The 25,905-nt window shown below is 57.9% G+C and overlaps 2 protein-coding genes across 3 annotated transcripts; one reads left to right on the top strand and one right to left on the bottom strand.

Annotated features, from left to right (window-relative positions):
• The first annotated feature begins 455 nt into the window (after positions 1 to 455).
• Positions 456 to 19,504, top strand: FRMPD1 (FERM and PDZ domain containing 1). The gene is made up of 15 exons (XM_058825836.1): positions 456 to 623; positions 1,368 to 1,525; positions 2,749 to 2,851; positions 2,922 to 2,967; positions 4,064 to 4,171; positions 7,868 to 7,963; positions 9,994 to 10,119; positions 11,184 to 11,303; positions 11,560 to 11,696; positions 12,796 to 12,922; positions 13,214 to 13,309; positions 14,182 to 14,364; positions 14,768 to 14,915; positions 15,299 to 15,928; positions 16,909 to 19,504. Exons 1-15 carry the CDS (start codon positions 523 to 525, stop codon positions 19,419 to 19,421), a joined length of 4,692 nt encoding a protein of 1,563 aa, XP_058681819.1. The 5' UTR covers positions 456 to 522; the 3' UTR covers positions 19,422 to 19,504.
• TRMT10B (tRNA methyltransferase 10B) lies at positions 19,299 to 24,157 on the bottom strand. 2 transcript variants are annotated; one of them, XM_058827555.1, is made up of 8 exons: positions 23,964 to 24,157; positions 23,564 to 23,842; positions 23,258 to 23,410; positions 22,820 to 22,898; positions 22,430 to 22,497; positions 22,096 to 22,216; positions 19,627 to 21,531; positions 19,299 to 19,429 (listed from the first exon to the last, which is right to left on the bottom strand). In XM_058827555.1, the coding sequence occupies exons 1-7, from the start codon at positions 24,114 to 24,116 to the stop codon at positions 21,338 to 21,340; spliced, it is 1,047 nt and encodes a 348-aa protein (XP_058683538.1). In that variant the 5' UTR covers positions 24,117 to 24,157; the 3' UTR covers positions 19,299 to 19,429; positions 19,627 to 21,337. The 2 variants fall into 2 exon arrangements, with proteins under 2 accessions (XP_058683538.1, XP_058683536.1); XM_058827553.1 differs by having other exon boundaries at positions 22,096 to 22,219; positions 23,964 to 24,154.
• Between the last annotated feature and the right edge of the window lie 1,748 nt (positions 24,158 to 25,905).

Here is a 25,905-nt window from a genome sequence, read left to right as displayed (position 1 = left end):
TTGAAATACAAAGAGATGATATTCTTCACCACTTGTGGCGGATGCAAAAATAATTTGTTTCATTTTGTGTTAGGTTCTGTCCCAGCCCACGGTTCTTCCCAGGGTTAGAGCTCAGAGTGTTGGCAGCGGAGCATGGCTGCAGTGCCTTGCAAGGCACACTGTTAGGGTGTGCAATTACCACTGCAGTTACCACCAGCTCCGAAAGAAGCCCATGGATCCATGAAATCCATGGAAAAGGAACGCAGAGGTCCCTGCCATGGAAGGGTAGCGCAGCATGACCATGACACGGATGACCAAGAGCACCGAGCAGAGGAGGCTGGGGGGGCAGGGGGTTCCAGGAGCGTCACCCTCAGGTGTCACCCCCTGTTGGAGCTCTGGTCTGCACAAGGTGCCAACAGATCTCCTTGTATTGCAAATGGGTTGTTGCAAACTGTGCAAATTTGGTAACTCTGAAAGCTGTCCAGAAGAATTCCTCAGTCAGTGTCATTCTGTCTTCCTGTGATTTCTGTCACTTCCAGGTAAATGGGAGATTTGGAGACTAGCTTAATCCATACACGAAAAACATGTAGAATAGAGCAAATGGTAGCAAAATGGCTTCATCGCTCTCGGGACAGCGCACCCAGGTAAGTGTGGTGTTTGTGGAAGGAACAGCTACGGTCGCCTTTGGTCAGAGACACCTCGAGGCTGCTCCCAGTCAACAGGGGCTGCAGATCTCACTCATTCTTTCTGCTGCTCTTGGGAAACATGCACACAGAAAAAGAAAAGCAACAGTGTTTTTAAGCAACCCCCTTGGCTTCCAGGGACAGCTGTTCCTGCCTTGCTCTGCTGTGGCTTGGAAGAAATACAGCGTTGCTCCATGTGAAACTTGCACTTCTTGAGGATGGGGTCATGCTTCTCCTTGTGGGCCCACGTTTTTGGGCAAGACTAGGTAGCATTTACCAGGGATCCACAGCTGCTTTCCTTCCCTGAGGTCTGAGAGTCGACATTAGGGTGGACATAGAGTGGACATAGAGTGGACATCCGTAGGGTGGAGTGGATCCCAGCAGATGCCGAGAGCTGTGCGTTCTCTCGCTGCCTCCTGGCTGCAGGTGCTGCTGTTCCCTGGGGATGGAGGTCATGGCTTGTGGTGGGGCACGCCTGGGCCTCTCCTTCCATGTGACCACAGGGCTGGGATGACTGGGAACTTGTGGTCACAGCCAGGCTGATGTCCTCAGCTTCCTGCAGAGCCCAGGGAGTCACTGCTGGCTGCAGAGCCGGGCGCGGGAGGCAGCGCCGCAGCCCCTCGAGAGCGGGGAGCCGTGCGGATCCGGACTCTTGGACAGACTGTCTCTGCTTGTATCGTGTTTAATCCTCTCTCTGATCTGCAGGGACAGCGTGCCTGTGATGGACAGTGCCGGGGACAGCGCAGCCCAGCCCCCCAGCCGGGTCAAAGTGACCGTCACCGTCTACAAGGACCTGGTCCTGCAGCACTACGGCTTCGAGATCTGCCCGGGCCTTCCCCTGACCATCGCATCGGTCACTGCAGGTGTGTCCTCCCCGGAGGCACCGGGAGCCCAGCATGTGGCAGGTGGTGTTAGGGATAAGCTCCTGCGGGGTTGGTGGGTTCTGAGGTGCCTGTTTGGTGTGTGAGCCCCAGCACGGCAGCAGAAGCCCCGGTGCCCGTGGCACACAGAGCGCTGGGACGAGCCCTGAGTCCCACAGGCTGGAGCCAAGGCCAGATCCACACGGGTCCTTCACCTGTGCTGGCTCACTGCTGACCTTCCTGAATCACAGAGCTGCTCAAAGCAAAGCCTCTTCTGCTGTTTTATCTGAAATGCAGAGGAAGAATTTAATCTTATCTTGGAGAACATAATCTTATTCCGCTGTGGCTGTGGTGATCTGTTGCTGAACAGACCCTGTAACACAGAGGGGTTTGCTGCTGGGTGCAGGCAGTGCTGAAATCAAGCAGATCAACTCCTCTGATCTGCTCTAGCTTTAGAAGGGAGGGGTGTAACTCAAAAGCTCTGATTCTGTTTCATATTTATATTTTATTTTTTTAATGGGTGCACAAAACCGTGTGGTTTTTACCTGTTGGCGTGAGTGTGGCAGCCCTGTTTGGAGATGGCTGGGGCTCTGGGCCCAGGGCATGTACCCTCTGTCACCTCCCACTTCTCTTTATACCCCTTCCCAGGTGAAACACAGTGAAATTATCTGAGAGTTGTGGGGTGTAAGAGGTGGGGTTTTCTCTGCTGTGCTTCTCTTTCCTCCTAATCAGAAAAGATGAACATTTTACTAAAGCTGAGGCACAAAACCCCTGCCCTTCTGACCCAGTGCCTCGCTGATGGGAGCCCACGGGTACATGGCCCATGTTTGGTTCCCAGTGGAGTGTGTGGTGGGCTGTGACAAGGGGACAGGCATACACTGGAGGGCTTTCCACGGGGCTGAGGGCAGCTCAGGTGGGGGCAAGGACACAGGCAGGGACACACCAGGTGGTGTCAGTGCCCAGGGTCCTTCAGCCCCTTTTATTTTGCCATCCAGATGCGGTTGTTGAGGGAGGGAGGTGCTGGGAGGGAGGAGGAGCTGCCATTGAGAGTCTCTGGACATCCCTAGCGCAGGTGTGGCACCTGGGGACATTAGTCAGTGGTGGGCCTGGGAGTGTGGGATTAATGGATGGACTTCATCACCTGGGAGGGCTTTTCCATCTGCAAGGAAGGAAACTTCTGTGTGCTGTGAGGCCGTGTGGGGGCTCACGCTGTGCTGGTCCCGCAGGGAGCACGGCCGAGGGGAAGCTGCAGCCGGGTGACCAGCTCCTCACCATCAACTCCAGCAGCGTGGACAGCGTGTCCGTGGAGCGTGCAGCCAGCATCATCAGGTGTGCGCTGTCCCCGTGCCCGGCCGGCCAGGGGGGCTGGGGCCTGGCTGACCACGTGTGTCCATTGCAGGGAGGCCGGAGATGAGCTGCTGCTGACCGTCCTGCGCTGCACCTCCGTAAGTGGCCCTTGCTCGGCTCACAGGGCTCCCTTGGGCACAGGCACGGCGTGGCCAGGCTGGCTGTGAGGGCTGTGAGGATTGGCCACGGCCGTGTGGGTGCCCCGAGCATCCTCTGCTGCCCCTCACACCCCTGGAGCGGGCTTGGGAAGAGTGGACAGTGACTCCTCAGCCCTGCTGCGGGGCCAGGCTGGCCTCTGGCATGGGCTGCAGGGAGAGACTCTGCTCCCTGCACCCTGCTGCGCTCTGGAAGCTCTGGATGTGCCTGGAGGCTCCTTCCAAATCCCATCCCCTGTCCCTAGGATGTGTCCTCAGGGCGGGATGGGGCTGTGGCCGGCCAGGGGCACTTCTGACAGGTGGAGGATTGTCTCTGCTGGGAGCTCTGTAGGAGGACACTGAGGGATTCACTGCTGTTCCTGGGGACCATCATACTTTACAGGCTGTTTGTGCACAGGGTCTTGGCATTTGTTCAGAGTTCCTGAGCACACGGGGCATCTGGTGAGCCCGACAGGACCCGGCCACGGTGACAGCAGGGCTGTGTGACACCAGTGCCGCCCAGCCAGGCTGCCTTTGTCACCTTGGCAGTTTCCTGGTGTGCAGAACTCGGGGGAGCCCAGCAGGGCAGGGAAGAGCTGCACGTGTGGGCAGGCAGGGTCTGTCCGCCCCTGCCAGGCTCTCCCTGGGTCGGCTTCGGCACAGCCCCACTGCAGCCCGGCTGTTGTGTGGGGTGCCCAGATGCTGTGTGGGGTGCCCAGCTGTTGTGTGGGGTGCCCAGCTGTTGTGTGGGGTCCCCAGCTGTTATATGGGGGTCCCCAGCTGTTGTTTGGGGTGTGGGGTCCCAGCTGGGCGCTGCAGCTGGTTCTGGTGCAGGTGTGTGCACAGGCTCGGGTGTGTGGCACACAGGGGACAGCCTGTGGCACTGCCACACTGGCAGCCAGGGCTGGGCTCAGCAGCTGCCCGGGCAGGGCTGGCAGCGGAGAGGCTCCCCAAAACACCTCGGCATGTGGGGCGAGGAGAGCACGGGCGCTGAGCTGTGCCCCTGGGACTCCGCTCCTCCCGCGGCTGCTGCCCCGAACAAACTCGGCTGTCGTTTCAGGGTGGCCCCAAGTCCTCGTTCCTGACCGCCGAGAAGAGGGCCAGGCTGAAAACAAACCCGGTCAAAGTGCGCTTTGCGGAGGAGGTGCTGCTGAACGGACACTCCCAGGTGAGAGCAGCGGGCCGGGGGGAGCAGGGGATGCGCGGCTCTCCGGGGGCTCTCCCGGGGCTCTCCTGGGGCTCTCCCGGGGCTGGGGAAGGGCGGCTGGGGCTCTCCGTGCCGCTCTGCCCTGCCCATGCTGATCCGGGCACGGAGGGAGCGCTGGCCTCTCTGCCGGGCTTTGTCTTTGATGTGTTTACCGGGACTGATGGGAAGCACCCACACGCACTGCTTCTGTCCAGCTCCCCCGTCAGACCTGAAACCATTCCTTCACCACTGCAGGGGGCACTTTTCATCTCTTGAGGAGCTAATCCATCCCTGCTGAGCCCACAGTGAGCTGTAGGCACGACAAATGCTGCCCCAGAGGCGAGAGGCGAGCGCTGATGTGTGTGCCAGGTTTATGTGACTCTGCCAAAGTCACCGGGCTGTCCCCTCCTGGGGACAGGGCACACCACCCTCAGAGGGCTTGTCACCGGTCCCTTTGCCTTGCTGTGAGGTGTGACGGTGTCCTCAAAGCTGACAGGGTGGCAGATTGTTCCCACACCCCTGCAGAGGGTTTCCACAGCTGTAGCTGAGCTGTGTGAGCTGAGCTGGGTCACAGCTTGCTGGAGGCTGCTGCAAACCCATCACCGGGCTCCTGGTGCTGCTGGCAGCTGAGCTGAGAGCACTCCTATTCTCCCCAAGCTGTGAACAGCTCCTGAACATCTCCTTTTCCTTCTGGGTGACTTTCTAAGCTCACTGGGGTCAGCTGGGGTCAGCTGGCAGTCATTAGCTCTGTCAACCTTTCTTTCTGTCCTTCAGAATGGAAAAACTCTGTGGTCAAAATGCCCCTCTCTGGCCCCCTGCTCATCGCTGCTGTTCAGTTGTCCTGGTCTGGACCAAGCCTTTCTGCTTTGCACCAATGACAAACGACCCACTGTGCCCTTTTCCTTGTCCCTCCCTGTCTGTCTCTTGTTCCCTGTCGCTGGTGGAGCTCTCCTGATGCAGCTGAGAGCCCTCCCAGGGCAGGTGTTTGCTCTCTGTCCCTTGCACACGGGCAGAGGTGCATCCAGAGGTGCCAGGGGTGTCACCTGCAGCAGGGCAGTCACGATGTGATTGTGCGGGGGGACCCCTCTCCTCCTGCTCCTTGCAGGGCAGGGGAGGGCCAGCTGTGCCTCCAGATGTTTGCCAGTGTCTCTCTGGACCCTGGGACCCTTCCCCTCCTGACACACTGCTGCAGGACGTGTCCCTGCCCTCCCAGGGCTGTATTCACAGGTGACACGGCGCTGGTGACAGGGCTCTGGTGACAGGGCGCTGGTGACAGGGCTGTCTGGGATCCTGCCTGGGCAGGGGACAGCGGGGCCTTCCCTGGGGCAGCATCCAGGCACCAGATCCCTCCTGCTGATGTGACACCCAGGCCACCAGGCAGGGAATGGGGAAGGGAAGGAATGCCCAGGAAGTGGCCCCAGGCAGAGCTTTGGGCAGGACTGGCCGTGGGACACAGGCAGACCCGAAATCACCAGCTGACCCTGCTTTTCTCGCAGCTGGGGTTGGCTCAAGTGTCGGTCTGGAGGTTCCAGGAGCTGAGCCTGGGCACTGGTGGCACAGCCTGTGAGGTCTCAGCTCTGCCAGTCGCTGACAGATCTCAGGGATGGTCTCACTGGCCCTGGAAAAGAACCTCTTTTGGGAGTCTGAAGAAGGCAGCTGTGGAGGGAACGCTGCACCTGAGTGTCCCTAAAGCCTCTGTCAGCGCTGTGCTGAGCTAATCCTGCCTCTGCGGGTGCAGAGGAGGGACACAATCACTGTTTGGATTGCTTTTCATTTAATGACAGCATAAAGGTAGGAGAAATTAATTCAGGTGCTGGTGTTAGATTCCCTTTTCACCATCTGGACATGTAACCTGTTTTGAGCGGTGAACTATTAGCACAGAGGAAGAATAAATTTGTTGCATATTTATTTCTTTCTGGAAAAGCAATATGCACTACAGCAGCCCTGAGTGCTTTAGGGCTGCTCTCCTTTCCACGGGCTGACGTACGAAGGCAGCCAAAATGGGCATTATGGCCCTGAAAACTGTACAGCCTCCAGTTTCAGTAAATACACTGCTCTTGTCATGCTAATGGAGCACGGCTAAGTGATCCTTGTGGCGACGGGAAGGATCCCAGCGGCTGCGTTCTGCAGCTGAAACCCGACACTCCAGGTCGGGAACATGAATTGTTAATGAGCCTTGCTGCTGTCCTGCCTCCGCTTTCTGCAGACCGGTGATGTATTTTCTACATCACGGAGCAATCTGCGGGGGCCGGGTCCCCCGGGACCCCGGGGCCAGCGCCGGGCAGGGAAATCAGCAGCTGTGACCTACGCAGACAGGGCAGGAGGGGCACGGCCGGGGAGCCTTCAGGGTTAATTCATTGTAGCTTCTGACAGCCTTCACAGAGAGAGAGTGAAACCTCTCTGGGTGTTCTGGCTGGGTAATTGTATCTGCCCAGGGGAGCGGTGGTAATTTGTGCAGATGTTAAGTTTGGCTGTGCGCTGGCTGTGCCAGGCTCCCCTCACCTGTAACTGCGGCCACAGGAGACACGGCACAGCTGGTGTACAACAGCATCACTGTCCTGGAGCTGGTGGAGGACCCAGCACCTGCCAAATGTGTGTGGGCTGGTTAAAGAGCGCTAGAAAAAGGAGCAGCAGCCTTCTCTTGCTTCTCCGTGGAGACTGAAAGCAGCCTGAACCCCACAAAATGGGTATGAGAGGAGCAAGGACAGGATTCAGAAGTGGTTTTTTTAGCTCTGGCAGCACTTCCAGGGTGTGGGGGCTCTCTGTCTAGGGGGACCAAGGCTCTGAGATTTGTGACACGAGGCACAGTAAATGAAACACAGGAGAGATCATCTTAACACCATTCTTAACCCTGAGACTCTCTTGAGGAGTAGATGAAGCCTTTAGGTGGTGTGCTGGTCCCAGAACATGGAAAAGACATGCTGAATTGGAGCTCCAGGAGCGGAGGAGCAAACCTGCTCAGCGCTGAGCAGCCAGGGCAGCAGTGCTGGAGCTGGGAAGGAAGGTGCAGGAATCCTCTGCTGAGGGGCTGAGGTGGAGGCTGAAAGGTGACCAGGCTGCCCCAGGAGGACAGAGGCCAAGTCCTCAGACTCTCCTTGAAGCACCCAACAGAGATGTTCTTGCTGAGGGTGTCCTGGTCTTGTCCCAGGTGTTGGGGTCTATCTCAGGACTCTTTGGTGGTGTCATCTCCTGCTCAGGAGGTGCCAGGGTTACACAGCTCAGGGCAGGGCTGGGGGCAGCAGCGCTGTGTGTGTGACACAGAGCGTGCACCTGGGGTGGGGCTGCTGCTGGGGCTGCTGTCAGAGTGGGGATCCTGGTGATGGGTGAGGGGAAGATCCTTTTCTGGAGGCACTGCTGGGTTTTGGTGATGAGCAGGGAGGATGACTTTCTGCTTTCAGTGCCGGCCGGATCCTGCTGTGCCGCTGGGAAGGGAACGGTGCTCCCAGGCCACGTGCAGCCGCTGCACTGCCCGGAGTGTTACGGTAAAGGCATTTGTTGTGCTCTCTTTCTGTCATTCTGTGCCAGAAGCATAATCAGGAGTAAAGCTTGGTGCCATGGAAGAGGGTTGCCAAGGTAGAGGAGGATTTTCCTGGATGCCAGGACTTGCAGTGCCAGGCAGAGCAGCGGGTGCCCGCAGGCTGGATGCCCGAGGGTCCAGCTGCTGCTTCTGTTCTGCAGGGGAGCTCCCTCCTGTTCATGCCCAACGTTCTCAAGGTGTACCTGGAGAACGGACAGACAAAGGCATTCAGGTTTGAGAGGAGCACCACTGTGAAGGTAAGGATGCTCACGGGCTGTCCCCACCACCCCAGTCCAGCCCGTTGGCTCAGCTGTGGGCAGGGCCCCATCGCGGGGCATTGTCCAGCTGCTGGCATTGCTGGGTTTTCCCAGAGTGTTCCACTGCCTCATTTTTGCTCTGGTGAGGATGTTCCCCTCCGGAGACATGAGCACTGATTAACCCCCTCCTTTCCCAGGAGGGAGTGATCCTCCTGGAGGAAGAGCGATCCTCCCTCGCTGCTTGGGGCACCACAGACAGACAGGTTGCCATCATCCCCTGAAAACATTATGCTGCTCTGCAGAGCCACTGATCCAGCCCTTCCCATACCTGCTGTGCTTGCACACAGCCTTACACACCTCCAGGTTTCCTGGCCTGATCGTTGCAGCTGCTCAGAGTTTACGTTTGACTTAGTAAGATCTGGCTATGGCCAGGGGCTGGAGGCCATCAATTACTTAAGGGACAGGTGGTGTCCTGCACCAGTGCAGAAGCAGTGGGAGAGATTCAGGTGGACAGACATCCTAGGGCTGTCAGGCTGAAAGTGTGCTGAGGGGAAACACAAGGAGATTTCATTTATCATGCAGTGAAAACTTCCCTCAGGAAAAGGAGGAGTTTGTCCAGCTCATTCAAGCTCCACAAACCCATTGTGGTGTCTCAGGCAAGTAAGTGTCTGTAAGTCTTTTGCCTTGCAGGGTCTAGAAAAAGAAAATAGTGAGGAAAGGAAAGAGGAAAGGAAAGAGGAAAGGAAAGAGGAAAGGGAAAGGAAAGGAAAGGAAAGAAAGAAAGGAAAGGAAAGGAAAGGAAAGGAAAGGAAAGGAAAGGAAAGGAAAGGAAAGGAAAGGAAAGGAAAGGAAAGGAAAGGAAAGGAAAGGAAAGGAAAGGAAAGGAAAGGAAAGGAAAGGAAAGGAAAGGAAAGGAAAGGAAAGGAAAGGAAAGGAAAGGGGAAAGGAAAGGAAAGGGGAAAGGAAAGGGGAAAGGAAAGGAAAGGGGAAAGGAAAGGGGAAAGGAAAGGGGAAAGGAAAGGGGAAAGGAAAGGGGAAAGGAAAGGGGAAAGGAAAGGGGAAAGGAAAGGGGAAAGGAAAGGAAAGTTGTAAAGAGATATCTGAATGCCTGTCCCCAAGGGTTTAATGTCTAAAGGATGGATTAGCTCTTTGACTTGAGTTTCTCAGCTCTGACATGGAGTAAGATTTCCCAGTTTTTATGGGCAGCCCTCACAAGTACCCTGGAGAAACACCTAAATGAGTAAAATGCTTCCCAAGTTAGATCCTTTCAGAAGTTCCTCTGGATCTTGAGACATCCTGGCTTAGAACTGAGTTGGGTCAAACAATTATGCTTGCCTCAAGAGGCTTGAGTGAGTCCAAGGGCTTCTGTTTCAATTTGTGCTCAGTCAAGCCTGAGGTGATTTTTTTTTGGCAAAAGTACACCTTGTTACTTCCATAACAGTTAGAATATTGACAGAATTGTCTATTACAAAGTGAAACACCAGTGTCAGGCAGAGTTGGTAAGATTTTTACAATTATGGTCTCAAATTCTTGTTATTGGAGAGAAGTGTTTTTCACCGGTTCTTTTTAGTTTCTTCACAAATCACAGAGTCACAGACTGATTTGGGTTGGAAGGGAAAACCATCCAGTTCCAACCTCCTACCATGGGCAGGGACACCTCCCACTTGCTTCAAGTCCTGTCCAGCCTGGCCTTGGATGCTTCCAGGGATCCCAAGTGTTGCAGAATTCTAGAAAGCTGGAATAACAAAGACAGCAAACACCTAGGTCAAGTGTGACAGAAAGTGCGCAGCACCACCCAGCTGAACACTGTAAAACTTTGAGTGAGGCAGCTCCAGGAAGTGGATTTGATACCTGAGACACCTTGGAAGGTGTCCAGAGCTGCAGCTTGGCCGCCCTGTGCTCCTGGGATGTGGGATCCCACGGGATGTGCTGGGATGTGCTCTGTCTGTGGTGGCACGCAGTGACACCCCTGTGCAGTGTGGGCAGCACTGGTGCCACCCTCAGCTCTGTGTGTCCCTGTGCCCTGCCAGGACATCGTGCTGACGCTGCAGGAGAAGCTGTCCATCCGCAGCATCGCCCACTTCGCACTGGTGCTGGAGGAGCAGTACAACCTGGCCAAGATCCACCTGCTGCACGAGGAGGAGCTCATTGCACAGGTGAGCAGAGCCCCGTGTGTCCCACAGCCCCCAGGAGCAGAGGCCAGCGAGGGGCAGAGGGACCAGGCGCTGCAGGGCTGAGCTCAGCTGGGCCCCAGCGATGACAGCCGCTTCTGCCAGGGTGCACACCCACATCCCTGGGGAAGGGGCGCTTCGGGAGCATCCTGAGTGCCCACACACACCCATGGGCTGCTGCTGCCTGGGCCGTGGGGAGCACTCGTGGGTGACATCCTCTGTGCCACCTGTCACATCAGCAGAGCACTGCTTGAGCCCCAAAACAGCTTTGAGGTGCATGACCTGGCTGCTCTCTGTTCCCTCAGCAGTCAGAGCCATCCCCCAGGCCGGGGCCACTGGGGTTGAATTCTGAGTCAGTGCTTTGTGTCCTGTGAACGTGAGGCGAGCTCGGGTGCTCCTGCCGCTCCAGCAGTGCTGCTGGTTTGTCAGAAGTGCTGCTCAGGTGCTCAGCTCCCAGCTGATGGGTTTGTTGTTGGCAGTCCACTGCAGAGGGGTTGATGGAATCATAGGGAATGTCCTGAATGGGAATCACACAGGAGGATCATTGAGTTCAACTCCCTCAGTGGCTGGTGCTGTCAGAACATTGAACTCATGGCTCAGAGGATTTCTGCTGGGCAGGATTTGCCCAGAATAAAATATGCTGATGTATAACTCAGAGCCCTGACATTGTATTGACATTACAGTGATGATTCAGGGGTCTGTTTAGGGCTGCTGTGTCTTGTGACTGTGCTCCGCAGCAGAGCAGCCTGCCCCTTCCCCTGCTGTTATCACACAGCCCCAAAGCCTCTGCCCTGGTCACACTGCAAGTGTCTGGGATCAGTGGGCATTTAAATGAAGTGTTGCTGTCAAAGGGCTTCTGGGCTGCTGCAGGGAGAAGGAAAAAACAGATGAAGAATCAGAGATAAAATTACAAACACTAGCAAAATCTCCTTGTGTTTGTTAGGGACAATCTGCACCATCCCTTTGCCAGTGGTGTTAAAGCAGAGCACAGGCTCATTGTGCACTCGGGGAGGGAGGCCTTGTGGTGTGACACCCTCTCCCTGTTGCAGGTGGTCCAGAAAAGAGACTCTCATGACTACCGCTGCCTCTTCAGAGTGTGCTTTATCCCCAAGGATCCCTTGGACCTCCTGCAGGAAGACCCAGTGGCCTTTGAATATCTGTACCTGCAGGTGACACTGGGGCATTCCATGCTTGGGATTCCCTTCTCATCCTGTTCTCATCTTTGCTTTAAACCAGATTGTGCCTCACACTGGCTCAGCTGTATGGATGGGAAATGCAGAGCACCTAAAATCAGAGCATTTCAATTCGATTTGCCTTAAATCCTTAAGTCATCCTGTATGCTTGGCTGGTGATATCCCTGATTGGATGCGTGGTGTCATGTTGTCAGGCTCGTTGTGTGCCCTGACTGTGCTCTGTTTGCCCCAGAGCTGCAGCGATGTGCTCCAGGAAAGGTTTGCTGTGGAGATGAAGTGCAGCGTGGCGTTACGCCTGGCTGCTCTGCACATACAGGAGAGGATCTACGCCTGTGCTCACCCACACAAGGTGTCCCTGAAATACATCGAGTAAGTGCCCACATTTCTGTGCTCTGGCCTGACTAAGCCCAGCAAAAGTGGGAGACAGCCAGGAGTGGCATCAGCTCATTGTTTGCCCTGTGTTCAGCTGTGCACAGGAGTCCAAGGGGAATTGCAGCCTCTTGGTTGTGCTGCTCATTTTAGGGCAGGGTGGCCTCGTGGGCCTCCCTGTCCTTCACCTACTGAACCTCCTGAGCAGTAGAGACTGAACACCTGGCTGTGTCCCGAGGCAGAGTCTGGTCTGTCATAGGGACAGTGACTTGAGGCTGCAGATCTCTCACACAGTGAGGGTTCCCCACGCTGCCCCTGCCAGTGTTGATTTTGGTGCCTGCACAGAGAGGGTGCAGTCATCAGCCTTGTCACCCAGCAGAAGCATGTCAGAAACCCCTGCTTTGGGCAGTGATAGATCCTGTGAAGTATTTGGGTCTGTGGGGAAATGGCCAAAACATGCTTTCAGAAGGAGCAGGTGTGCCATGCTGCATGTTGGTGCTTTTGGGCTGCACCTGCCCTGGAGAAACCCCTGCTCTACACAGCGGTGACGAGCTCATTGTTAATTAGCAGGCTCTGGTGTGGTGACCAGGTTAATTAGCAGGCACTGACTGCCTGGTGTGGAGCCAGATGTGCCCAGCTGTGTGCAGGGAGTGGGGGCAAGGGGCAGCTACTCTCCTCTCACCTCACAGGTGTTTAATGCTTGGGCTGAGTGAACTCTCCAGCAGCACATATGGCCCACATTTTGGGTCCAGGAAACTGAACCTGCTGCAATGTCATAATCTTGCCACCAAAGCAAGGAGCATGCAAGGACAGAATCTCCATCCTCTGGATGGTGAGGGGAGGTTGGGATTGTCCTGCCAATGAAGGCTGTGAATTACCTCCTGTGAAACCATGCGAAAATGTCATTCTGCACCAGAGTGCACATTGTCCAGTCCCGCTCCTGACCCAGTGGCAGGTGCAGGTAGCAGTGAATTTGAGCCAGTGAGGCCCCTGGGTGTGCCACAGCCCCCCAAGGCTGCCTGGTGCCCGTGCCCTGTCCCGTGCTGCCGGGGGTCAGCATGGCTGGGACCTGCTGTGCTCCCTTCCCTCTGTCTTCCAGGAGGGACTGGGGAATCGAAAACTTCATCTCACCCACTTTGCTTCGAAACATGAGAGGGAAGGACATCAAGAAAGCCATCAGCTACCACCTGAAGCGGAACCAGGTGCTGCTGGACCCTCGGCAGAAGGTAGTGTGTGAGCCCTGGCTCACAGTGTCCCTGGGGTGGTGGCAGTGTCCTCCCCCCGGGTCTCCTCCTTGTGTCACCTGGGGCTTGTCTCACGCTCTGTGCTCCCTGATCTCCCTGCACTGTGTCCCACTGCCCTTTGCTGTGGGGTGCAGATGCTCTGTGGGCCATGAGGGATGGTGCCTGGACACCTCTGTGTCCAGACTGAGCTGGGTGTGTTGGTCAGACCTCTGCACGATGTCCCTGTCCTGCAGCACCTGTTGTAAACCGTGTTTCCTCTCTTGCCAAACCAAGCACATGCTCACGGCAGCCCAGGTGCGCCTGAGCTACCTGCAGATCCTGGGAGAGCTGAAGATGTACAGTGGGAAGATCTTCAATGCCACCATGATGGTATGAGCTGTTTATTTGTGTAATTGCTTTTGGCATGCAGTCCCACTGGCCACACTGCTTCTCCCTGTCCGGGGATATCAGGGATAGATGTTGGGAAGGGGCTCTGCTGGAGAATCTCAGCATAATTCCACGGAAGTGTCCACAGCACAGACCAGCCTCCAGAATAGTTATGGATGGTTTTTCCAATTGAAAGCTGTGACTCTTGCTCTTCAGATAAACCCTGTCTATATTTTGTGTATTATAAACTACTTGAGAAATCTGGGGAGGCTTCAAACTCTTGAAAAAATACTGGAAACACTTAAACCTCACTGTAAAAAAGATCACTTTTTTATCAGAGAGGTTTCTTGGGTTGTTGATATTTCTGCCTGTCCCCACCTGGGTCTGTGTCACAAGTTGTGTCACACAGGGAGCTGAGCAATGTTGGTGGGGCAAGACCTCACCCACGGGTCACAGTACTGCTAAACACAGCATGCAATTTCAGCTATGAACATGCTGCACCTACATGCAATTTGAACAGTTTCTGCCAGATTTTATGAGCGTTAATTAATTTTCTCGTTAAGTGTCTCACCCTAACAGAAAGGCTTGGCATTTCTTCCAACCCCAGAAATGTCTTTGTGAAGTTTCTACCCTGCAGCTGCAGCAGGGGTATGGGGACACCCTGGGCTGCCAGGGGACACTGCTGCCAGCCACGTCTCTGGGTCTGCCAGGTGGCTGCTGCATCCTGGGGCCACAGGAAGCTGCTGGTCCCTGTGCAGGGGAGGGAGCTGGGCACAGGCTCCTGTGGCAGCAGAGAGTCGGTGCTGAGATCCCAGATGAGGTCGGGGGGCCGAGGGGTCCCTGCCCAGGCTTTATCAGCAGTTTATCCTCTGCAGCTGCAGGACAGGGAGTCGTACGTGGCTCTGCTGGTGGGTGCCAAGCACGGTGTGAGCCAGATCATCAACAGCAAGCTCAACATCATCACCAGCCTGGCCGAGTTCCCCAGCATCAGCCGGGTGGAGCTCAGCGAGGAGTCCGAGCGAGTGAGCACTGTCAAGATCTACCTGCAGGACCTGAAGGTGAGTGGCTGTGGGGGGCAGAAGCACAGGGGAGTCAGCTGCACCATGAGCTCTTCTCAGAGGCTGGGGTGCCACCAGGATAAAAGGCTTAGAAGAGATTTGGGAGGGAAAGCTCGTAGGAAGAACCAAAAAAATTTCCTAGAGAGAAGTGATTCTCCCTGCTGAGGAAAAGCGATTCTTCCTCCATCAGTGAGACACACTAAAGGCACAGAAGGCGAGAAAAATAAATCACTCTTCTTTGTCTGTGCCTCCTGCAAATGAGACTGAGGGAAGTATGAGACAGAGGGGGAGCTTTGTCCTTGTGCAGCCTGTTCCTGCAGACTGTGGTACCAACAACATTTGTTTATTCTAATCTTTCTTACCCTTTTCTCCCCCACACCTCCAAATAATAAACCAAAAAAAGCTGCTCACTCTGCTGCTGGAATCAAACAGTGCGAAGGATCTCGTCTGCCTCATCGTTGGTTACTACAGACTCTTCGTGGATGCAAACGCCTCCATATTTACCTGGGGAGAGAAAAAACAGCAACTGCACCGTGTCTCAGCTGAAGAAGGTTCAGGAAAACCAGCCTTTTTTTGACAAAGGATGGGGTGGGTGGATGCCCCAGCTCCTGGGTGCAGCATCGTGTGGGAGCAGCAGCCCGGGGCGAGTAGTGGCACCTGCAGATGGTTAAGGCTGGACTTGGTGATCTCGGGGGGCTTTTCCAACATTCCTGTGATAGCTGCAGGCTTGTGCGAGCCGCAGGCCGAGGCTTGGGGCGAGGGGTCAGCTGCAGGGTGCTGCTCTGAGCTGGAAACAGCTCACAGGTCCAGTCGCACCTTCCCTCGCTGGCTGGTGCGCTGGGTTAGGGGCAGGGCCGTGCCCTGGGGCCCCGGGGAGGTCTGGCTGACCCCTCCCCACCCACAGCATGGGCTGACAAGTTCCTTTAAATCCCAGGCTACGAGTCCCGAGCCTGCAGCGACTCTGAAGATTCCTGGGACTCCTGCTCGGAGCGGCGCCCGGACAGCGCTGCGGCGGAGCGGGGAGAGCCCCGCGGAGCCGGGGGCAGCGGCGCTGAGCCCCGGGCTGGCGGCGGGGACCCGCCGGGGACAGGCGGTGACAACGCCACCGACAGCGCCTCCGAGGCGTCCGACTCGGCCAACACCGAGAGCCGGGGCTTCAAGACGAGCGGCTCCAGCGACTCGATGGATGCGCTGGAGGAAGAGGAGCTGGAAGCGAGCTCTTCCTCCCGGCCGGAGCCGCTCCGCTTCTACGCTCCGACCGTGCAGGAGATGAGCAGCTCGGAGCGGAGCTTCGTGCCGGTGTGTGCCGCGGGGAGCCCCGGCGCTGCCGGCGACTATCCCTGCTTCGTGCAGGTGCCGCCGGGGCCCGGGGACAGCCCCTCGGGGCCGGGCTCCGCTCCGCAGCCCGGGCTGGCCCGGGCCGACACCTCGGGCTGCCCCGCGGGGCACGGCACAGGCCACAGCGACCTCGTCCTGCGGCCGCCGCCGGGCTTCGGTGACTCCAGCTCCGAGGAGGAGTTCTACGATGCTGCGGACAGGCTCAGCCCTCCGGAGGCGCGGGCAGGTAAAGCCTCACCTGTGTGCTGCGGGTCCTGCCTCCCGCTGCCGGGCTGGGATGCTGCCCCTGCTCCCAGCCGGCTCCCGGACACTTCCAGCCCTTGACAGCCTCTCCAGGCCTTCTGAGGGACATCCGAACACGCATTCTCCACAGGCCACTCCTCAGCACCCTCACAGTGAGGTTGCAGGAGGATTTGTAACCACCTGCAAGCACTGGGTGCTGGGAAAAGTCAGTTTTCAGAGGAGTGGCGTTCTGGAATCTCAGCTCTTTTCCTCTCAGCTAAGGAGACCCCAAAGCTGTAAAACACTGTTGTATGAACCCCCAAGATCAAAGGTCATGTTCAGGTCAGAGGCTTGTTAAAGAGCTGGGTGAAGGATTCCCAGGGCTGGGCAGCTCCCTGACCATTAATTTTCTCAGAAATTAGAAGAGTCTTGTTTCTGAAGTAATCAGCTCTTTCAGTATTAACTGAACCTCCTAAAACTTTGATTCATGCCATTAGAACCGTTTTGGCTTTTACAGCAATGCACAGTCACTGTACTGTGTTCAGGCAAAAAAAACATCATCTCTGGAAGCTGTTATCACCTAAATATCCAGCTGGCAACCTCTGACCATCTTTCTATTTGGTGATGAGCCTGTGGGCAGTGTTCCTGTGGTGCTGCTGCCGTCCCCACATTTGACTGGGGAATTACAGCCACACCTGCCTGCAGGTGAAGTGACTCCAGAGCCCTCATCTCTAATCCTGGGCTCCAGCCCTTGTAGCCACACACCCAGGCTCTGCCTTTTTCTTGACATCCAACCCCAAGTAGGTACTTGATCATGAGAGACCATTTCCTTTTGCCCTTGGGAACCCAGATTAGGAACCTGCTGGGCATTTGTGCCTGTGATTCCAAGTCCTGTGCCAGGAGCTTTTTGGCACACTGTGTAGGCATGTGGGTATTCTGCTGTTTGGGATTACTTCCTGATTTCCATGTTTTTCCTGCCATCAGGCTATGATGCAGCATCCTGGGAGGGTGCAGAGAACCCCTCCTGCATCCCAAAGAGGCTGAGGTGCTACAGCTTGGGGGAGAGCCCTCCAGTGAGGGAGAAGCACGGGCAGGAGAAGGAGCTGACCTGCACCAAGAGCCTGAGGAAGAGAAGGTCTTTCCTGAAAACTGATTACACCTCACAGGTCAGTTTCCCTGCGGCTCTCCCAGGCTCTCCACAGCGCTGCTGCTCCTGGCTGCCCACTCAGCCCACAGAGGACACAGGGAAGAACACGGAGATGGGGCTTCTTGTAGCCACCCGGGCCCAGAGGGACACCGCTGGCACAAACCCCTCCTCTGATGTGATGGACATGGAGCCTGACACCACGGAGACAAAGACAGTGATGGAATGTCTGGTTTCCTCCATTTCGGACACTCACCGTGCTGCTGACCAGTGTGGGGAGGAGGACAGCAGCCTCCAGCCACAAGAACCCCCCTTGCTGTCCCCAGAGCCCCTTCCCACAGGTCAGAGTGGAGCTGCCCAGGAAAGCTCCCCAGCAGAGACAGATCCTGGGTGTCTGAGTGAGGAGAGCCATGTGCCCACTGGAGGCTGGCAGAGCCAGGGAGTGCAGGAGGTGGGGGGTGAGGTGATGGCCACCCAGCACAAGGCCAGTGTTGTGCCCTCTGCTGTTGCCTGCCCCTCTGAGGAGCTCCTGCTGCTGCCATCAGCCCCTGGCCCCAGCATGGCCCCTCCTCAGGAGCTGGCCCAGGACCAGGGGCTGCCCCCTGCGAGTGTGGAGCCTTCCCTGGCTCCCTGTCACGAGAGCAAAGCTGATGGTCTGAGCTGTATCATTGGCAAGGGCTGTGCTGATGATCAGGGGTGGGCTGATGGTCAGGGCAGGGATGAAGGTCAGGGCAGGGCTGATGATCAGGGGTGTGCTGATGGTCAGGGCAGGGCCGGTGGTCAGGGCAGGGATGATGGTCAGGGCAGGGATGATGGTCAGGGCAGGGAGGAAGGTCAGGGCAGGGATGATGGTCAGGGCAGGGATGATGGTCAGGGCAGGGAGGAAGGTCAGGGCAGGGATGATGGTCAGGGCAGGGATGATGGTCAGGGCAGGGATGATGGTCAGGGCTGTGCCGATGATCAGGGCAGGGCTGGTGGCCAGGGCAGTGCTGGTGGCCAGAGCTGTGGCTGCAGCAGCACTGAGGGGGCTGTGTCCCAGCCCAGGAGCCAGCAGGTGGTGGATGGGGAGATCCCGTGGAAGGTGCAGGAAGGCCACATGGGGTTCCCAGAGGCAGCCCAGCTCCTGGCAGATGGCAGCAGTGCCTCGGGGGTCCTCAGCCACCTCTCCTGGCTCTCATTCAGGGTGAGAACAGACCCTGTGTCACACAGCCTGCTGCCACACAGGGTGGATGAGCCACTTGAGCCTTTAGCCTGTCTGATGACCAGCAAGTGCATGGGGGCCGGTGCTGTTAGAAGGAAGATGCCAACATCCCCTGCTGGAGCAGGCTTTGTCCAGGAGCTGGAGAGCAGCTCAGGGCTGGGTGCAGGGCAGCCCACAAGAGATGCAGGAAATGTGGCTCAGCAGGAGCCACAGCCTGCACAGGCTGCAGGGCTGGGGAAGGACTCTTGCCTGGCTCCATCTGCAGAGCTTTCCGTCTCCTCGGTTCCAGTTTCCTTGGGGAAAGGAGCAGGAGACAATGGGGCTGCAAAACTCTCCTTCCTCTGTCTTAACCCCGAGGAGGGTGAGCAGACCCCTGCAGCCCCCAGCCCAGCTGGGCCTTTGGGCTGTTCCCCAGCACCGCAGGGGCTGGACAGCTGTGGCTGCCAGCTGCCCTACATCAGCTGCTTCCCCCAGCCCCAGAACCAGGGGGAGGGTGAAACCAGCCCCCCCCAGTTTCCAGGGCCCCTCACCACCCCTCCTTCCAGCAGCCACAGCCTTCCCAGGACCCCTGGGAGCACCCTCCCAGTCTCCACTGCTGGGGACACAGCAGGGCAGGACCCCCACATCCAAGTGCTGGGGCAGCTGAAGGACCAGGCATGGATGAGCCCTGTGGATTTCTCTCGTTTCCTGGCCTACACTGTGGAGCTCCAGGAGGTTGTAGGGAAGCTCTGCGGAAACCAGGCAACTCACCTGCACGACCAGTGTGCAGAGCAGGGTGTGGAGAGCCAGGGTGCCCTGGGCTGGGCTTCCCAGGACCTGCTGTCCAGCTGCCAGGCACTCCTGAGCACAGAGCAGCCTCTCACAGAGGTGCAGTGTGCACTGAGAGCAACGTTCGACCGGCTGGTTCACCTGGCAGTGACCTGCTTCCAGGTGACACACTGCCGGCGCTGCAGGCAGAGACAGCAGGAGCTCGGAGCTGCGCTGGGGGATGTGGTGGGCACCTACCAGCAGCTGCTGCACGCTCTGCACCAGCAGCTCCATGGGCAGGTCTGCCCTGAGCTGGGCACCAAGCTCCTTGCCCGCCAGCACACGGCCCTAGCAGCTGCCATCTTCTGTCTGCTGCAGCAGTTCAGGGCATCCCCGTGGCTGTGACAGGCAGGCTGCGGGCACACAAGGGTACTGAGGGGGACAGAGCCCAGATGTGTGCCCCCTGCCCGCCTCAGGCTCTCCCCCAGGCAATGTTTGGCCCAGGATGGCCGCGGGAGGATGTACCCAAACCTGCTGGCTGGCTCCCCAGATGCAGCCGTGCCCCAGGTGAAGCTCTTGGAGCACTTCACAACCATAGCCTGTGTCTTACCCAGGGCTCGTGCCTTGCCTCCCACGGGCTGTGCAGATGGGCAGTCTCATGGTGTTCCCTCAGCTTCTTCGTCACCCATGGGGAAGAGTGCAAATCTTTCAGCCTGCCTTTCACTCACTCGTCTCCCCAGGCTGGCTCTAGACTGAAGGAACATCAAACCCCACCCTGTCCGGATGTGAAGGCCCCCAGGTGGCTTTCTCCACCCTCTGTGGCCAAGGGACCGCCGTGATCCCATCTTCAGTTGCTTTTCCTTAGCCGGAGAGGGTGGCCCCAGCGGGGGTGGCAGCAGAGCCGCTCCTGCCGCTCCGTGCGGTTCCTGTGCCAGCAGCTGCTCGGCTCTGCTGGCCAGTGACAGCTCCTGTGAGCTCCCACCCCACCCTCGGAGCGGCCCCCAGCTCTGTGTCTGCCAGAAGAGAGGGCCAGCCCCTCTGATGCTGCAGTCAGAGCTGTGCAGGGACCACCACGGGCTCCCCCAGCCCTGTTCCCCTCCGGCAGGTGCGGCTCGCCCTGGCCAGGCGAGAGGTGGAAGGGGGTTTGGCTGTGCATCCCTGCAGGGCAGCACTGCAGCAGCCTTAGATGGAGGGGCAGAGGCTAGTCCCTCACTGCTGAGGTCCAGCCTGGGGATATTGAGGATGGCTGCCTTTCCCCAAGGAACTGCTGCTGCAGCCCAGGGGGTCAGCTGAGGGGCACAGCTGATAGCACAGCTGATAGCACCACCTCTGCCAGGCACCGTGGGCACAGGACTGTCCCCTGGCTCTGGGACACTGAAGGGGATCGTCTCCACGTGCAGCTTGCCAAGAGCCACCAGGCCACAGCAACAGGCACTGGCCAACAGTGACACTCGGAGCCCCTGTCGTGGCTTAACCTCAGGGCAAGCCCCTGGCTTGGGTTAAACCACAACAGCCCCCAGCTGCTCCTGCAGAGCCACTGTCACACGAACTGGGACACAAGCCCCAGGGCTGTGAAAGGGCCTTGCTGTGAGAGAGGAATGAAAACACATAACCAAACTTACCTCAGGTGACCTTCAGGTCCTGCTGCCACTGGCCATGAGGTTTTAGGGCGCTTTTGGCAGCAGTGGCTGAGGTAATGTATGGACTCAGCTGCACCAAACACACTTTCTGCTGTGGCTGTGGCACGTGGCACTGCTCTGTGCAGGGCACAGCCAAGCCCAGCTACCTCCCAGCAGGGACATGGGGGTCAGGTGTGACAAGGTACCACTTAGCAGTAACTGTAGGGACACAATGGGGATCTAAACCTTTCATTTTATATTAGATGTGTACAACTAGCCAAAGGCTTCAACAACTCACCTAGTCTTCACTGCATTTAAGCTGTTGGGACAGAGTGTCCTTGGGAGCAGCTCCCCATCCCGCATTCTCCTGCAGGAACAGCACTGTCCTGTCCCATGGTAGGGGGTTTTCCTTGCCCATATGCTTTGCAATCCTAACTTCACCTTACTCTCTGTTTCAATAAAATGAGGAAAACACCTTAAAGCTCTCCTCCCCATCCCAGCACACATGTAGGTGCAGGAGTCACAAACAGCTGCAAAGAAGCAAAACTGAATTCCTGTCAGTTTTCACTTGATTCCAGGCTCCACCAGCTTTTCTTTCCTGCTCAGGGGCACAGGGAATGTCCAGTACTGCATTCCTGAGGTAGAAGGTGTTGCTCCAACAAGGTCCTCACACTGCTGGAAACAGCTGTCTCCTGGGCACAGTCACGCTGGTGCTTCCTGCCTGTGCAGCTCCTCAGCACAAAATAAAGAGTTTTCTTGGGCAGCAGTGGCGCACTGGGGTGTTTCCACCTGTTCTGCTGTATCCGGTAGCACGTAGCCTTTCCCAGAAGAAACTCCAGCCCGCAGAGCTGCTGGCCAGCTCCGTGTCTCATAGTAGGTGGACAGGACATCAAAGACTGTCAGGAGCAGAGAGAGGCTGAGTCACACATGTGCTGTGACAATGGTGCCACACACACCCACTGAACAGGAGGGAGGCGATGGCAGCTGACCCAGAGAAGGTCCCTCACTTAACACCTGATGAGCTGGTGCTTGAGGCAGCTCACCTAGGGGCAAAGAGGTATTTTGGAGAGGGCTTTAGGGAGCTCTGGGCAAAGCAGTGGCTGTGTCAACTGCAGCGAGGTGCCCCCACCGTGTTTTGGCTGACACATGACACTTGTCAGTGTCCCCCCTGTAGTGAGCCACACCTGCTGTGCTCCCACTGTCACTCCAAGGCACAGAGACCCCACCCCTTGGGCACACAGAGCCCCCAGCCTCTTCCTCTGCCTTGTGTCCATGGAGGGGACACAATCCTCATGTCAGGGGTAGAAGCCATGAGGAGCTGGCATGTGTCATGAGCCCCTCTGCAGTCACCAATAGAGAGATTGTCCCCTGCCTCCTGCACAGCTCCCGGGGGATCACAGCCAGCCTTTGGATCACATCAGACCCCCGTGCGTCCCTCCAGCCCCCGGGCAGCCCCTCACCCTGGTTGATGGCCAGCGTCTCGGAGTGGTAGTTCCTGGAATTGGGGGCTTTCACCATGTACTCGCGGATGGGGAGCCGGGCTGTCTGCAGGCACTGCTCCCGTGCCCTGCGCAGGGTCAGCTGCTGCAGGGGACACACGGACACACTGACACACGGCCACGGGCGTGGCCTGCACAGCCACAGAGCACAACCTGCCCAGGGGCTTGTGGCACCCGCACAGCAGCAGCTTCTCCCAGCTCACTGCTGGGTCCAGGCAGAATTGGAGGGACAAGGGGTGTTGGGAGGCAGCCACAGCACTGGGATGTCTCCGCTCATGGGGCAGGCACCACGCACCTTGTGAATGCTCTCATCCACCAGCCCTCCCAGCACGTACACTTTGTCCGGATCGATGTCTTCGAGGACTAGAAACAGGACATGCACTGGCTCACCACCACACAGAAGCCCATGCTGCAGGACAGTGCTCTCCCTGCAGACCCCACTCCCAAGGACAGCAGTGGGTAGAGCCTCCTCACCCCAGGGGCTGTGGCCTGGGGGCACACAGGTGCCACCAGCACAGACCCAGCCCCAGATCTGAGCACACAGCATGTCTCATGCAATGTGAGACAGCCCACGTGAGGAACAGCTTGCCTGAAGCATGGAACAGCCTCAAAAAGAAAAGTCAGCCTTCTAAAAGTCAGCCTTTTGCCCTGGTTCTACCTTGTCTAAAGCATGTGAAATATTTACCATTCTCAGAGTCAGGAGTGAGATAAACAATGGCCTCCAAAGGAAACAGGTCCAGGTAACTCTCTGGAGTTGTATCCATCTCGAAGACACAAGACAAGAGTGAAGCAGCCCATTAGTCTAAGGTACATCCCCCAGAACAAAGGCCCCTCCCAGACACAGAGATATGCCGGCACTGACTACTGCTGGGGACATACTGACTGCTAAAGGTCTTCTAGACCCTACAGACCTCCAGTGACCTAGGGTTTCTCTTTTTCAGTTGGACAATGTTTCTATTCTGGGCACTGGTCAACACACCTAAAAACTCCATTAAATTCTCTCTCCTCATTAAAAGTTCTTGGGATGCTTTGAGAAAGGGAGAACATCAACCATTGTCTAATTTTAAATAAGATGCAGAGCAGAGGGCTGAGTTTTCCCCCGATCCCGCGGCCAGACCCTCACCAGGTATCCAGCGAAGCCGTCGTTCATGCGGAAGCACTGCTCGTAGATCGGCGTCCCGGCCGCGAACTCGGTCAGGCACAGCCAGAAGGGCCGAGCGGCGCGCCGGTTCGCCCCGTAGAGCCTCCGGATCTGGGAGGCGAGGCGGCCACTCTCCTTGGGGACAGAGCGGGACAGTGACCGCGAGCCCGGGGCTGATCCCGCCGAGCTCCCGGTGCCCGCAGCAGGGACGGGCACACGGGGGGCGCAGCCTGTCCGGGACCCCGAGCAGCCCCCGAGACCCCCGAGCAGCCCCCGGCACCCCCGCACCTTCTCGGTCATGCTGCCGCCCACGCCGAGATCCACGCACAGCCGCGGCCCCGCCGCCCGCGCCTCCAGCAGCCGCTCCACGGCCAGGGCAGCCGGGACCCTGCCGCGGCGGAGGGAGGGCGGCCCGGGCCCGCCGGGGCCGCTGCCGAGCGCCGCTCTCCGGCCGTCCCCGTCCGCCGCTGCCCGCCGTGCCCGCCGGCGCTGCCGCTCCTGCCGCCGCTTCCCGCGCCGGGCGGCGAGAACCCGCTGCCAGCGCCGCCGCTTCCGCAGCGCGTTCCTCTGCGGGAGGGAAACGGGCACGGCGCTCAGCGGGGCCCGGCGAGGCGTCCCGCCGCACGCACCGGCACCGAGCACGGCCCCACCGAGCACCGAGCACCGAGCGCGGCCCCGCCGCACGCACCGAGCACGGCCCCGCCGCGCCGCCCGCCCTCCCCGCGCCGGGCTCGCCCGCTGCCGAGGGCTCGATCCGCAGCAGCCGCAGCGCCTCGGCCGCCACCGCCGCCTCCGCCTCGCTCGCCGCCGCCTCCGGCCCCGCCGCCACGCCGGCCTCCATCGCGCCGCCGGCGCGGAAGGGGCGGGCCCGGGCCGGCTCCGCCCGTCCCCCCGCGGGGCGGCTCCGCCCGGGCCAGCCGGCAGCTCCCGGTGGCCGCGCTCCCGCCCCGCGGGCCGGCTCCGGTGCCGGGCGTGGCGGGGATCGCGGCTGTCGGCGGTTCCGCGCGTTCCCACAGAAGATCCGGCCTGGGGTGGTTTCCCTGTTTGTGGCCGTGCTGAGCCAGCAGCTCACACAGCAGACGCCACACGCCTGGTCAGGCTGGTACCGCTCCCCAGGGCTGCTCCTCCATCGTGCACCGCTTCTTTTGTGTATCCTAATGCTTTCATCGTTATTCTTCCTTTTCTGTCCCGTTATACTGTGTCTATGGAGATCAGCATAAGCAGGTGGAATTTGGATAACTAATGGCATTTGGATAAGAAATGGATCCCAAAAATTACTTCTGATTTGGAAGAAGTGGGAGAATTGTGTGACAAGCACAACCTCCTGGAATTGCAGGAAGCCAGCTGACTGATGCCTGGCCAGGCCATGAGCAGCAGCCCCCCGCCCCAGACAGCTCTGACTGCCTGGCAGTCTGCATCCCACACTGCATGGCATCACGCACAGCATGTAAAACGGGGGAACGCCAAGGGAGGGGATATAAATGAAAGCTGACCCGGCTGTGAGCAGCTGTCTTGGCTGTAGCCCCCTGGCCTGCTTGCTGTCAGGGCAGAAGAAGTGAAAAGCCCTTGGCAGGGTCAGGACACCCAGCAGCAGCCACAACAGCCACACGTGATTGGAATTCTCCTCACCCTGAATGCGGAACATGGCCCTGCACCCACCGGGAAGAAATGAACCCAAGCCCAGTGCAGAGCAGGATGTCCAGGCAGGTCCAGCACAAACCTGACTGGGCACTGAGGCGAGCTGCACCTCTTGGAAACCCCTTCCAGCCCACAGCATGTCCAGGGCTGTCCTGAAATCCTGCAGGGTGTGGGGGCCCTGGTTCCATGGGGCTGGGGGATTCTCACCCACAGGCTTAGCTGCAACACTGACTCGTGCTTTGTTTCCTAGGAAAGCATCTGTTTCCCCGAGGCACTCTCGGGAGTATATTTTACATTCCCCAGAGCTACCCTGCCAAGAAACTGTTCTCCAAGCCCAGAGCATTAATGCCACCCTCTGTGCTGGGGCTGCTGCAGTTCTTGTTTCTCCATGAACAAACTGGGCTCCAAGCATGTCCCAGCAGCCCACAGACCCCACCTCACCTCCTCCTGGCCCCAGCCCCTGGTGTGGCCCCCCTGTGCCATCATCCCTCAGCTCCCTGTGACTGGGGTCAGGACCACAGATGTCCCAGCAGGTCCCCAGCAATGAGGCAGATCCAGGATTGAGCTGGCAATTTTGAGGCAAAAGTGTCGTCAGTAGTAGACAGGTAGAGACAATTTTGGGGTAAGACCTCAGGTAACACACAAGGGACAAAGAATATTTTGAAGAAGAACCGAGTTCTTCTGTGGGGGACAGAAGGAGCATTTTGGGGATAAGAGAGAGGGCACAGTGACACTCCCAGCATGAATCAGACCCCAGAGGAGGGGTTGGTCCTGCTGTTCGACTCAAAGCCTGGGACTGTTATGGATCCCATCCTCACTGGCACCTGTTCTGTACTTCCAGCACTGGACTGGACTAAGGAGGCCTCTCTGGACTCCTCCTCTTTGCCAAAACTGAGGTTTTGTCTTCCACACTCTCGGAACATGCGGCTTGAAAAAACATATTGACATTGAATGTGTTTATAAAAATGCCAGTATGATTATAAAAACTTAAG

Source organism: Poecile atricapillus, chromosome Z (genome assembly GCF_030490865.1).
Source record: "Poecile atricapillus isolate bPoeAtr1 chromosome Z, bPoeAtr1.hap1, whole genome shotgun sequence".
NCBI classification, from domain to species: domain Eukaryota; kingdom Metazoa; phylum Chordata; class Aves; order Passeriformes; family Paridae; genus Poecile; species Poecile atricapillus.
This window is presented reverse-complemented; position numbering and strand designations above follow the sequence as displayed.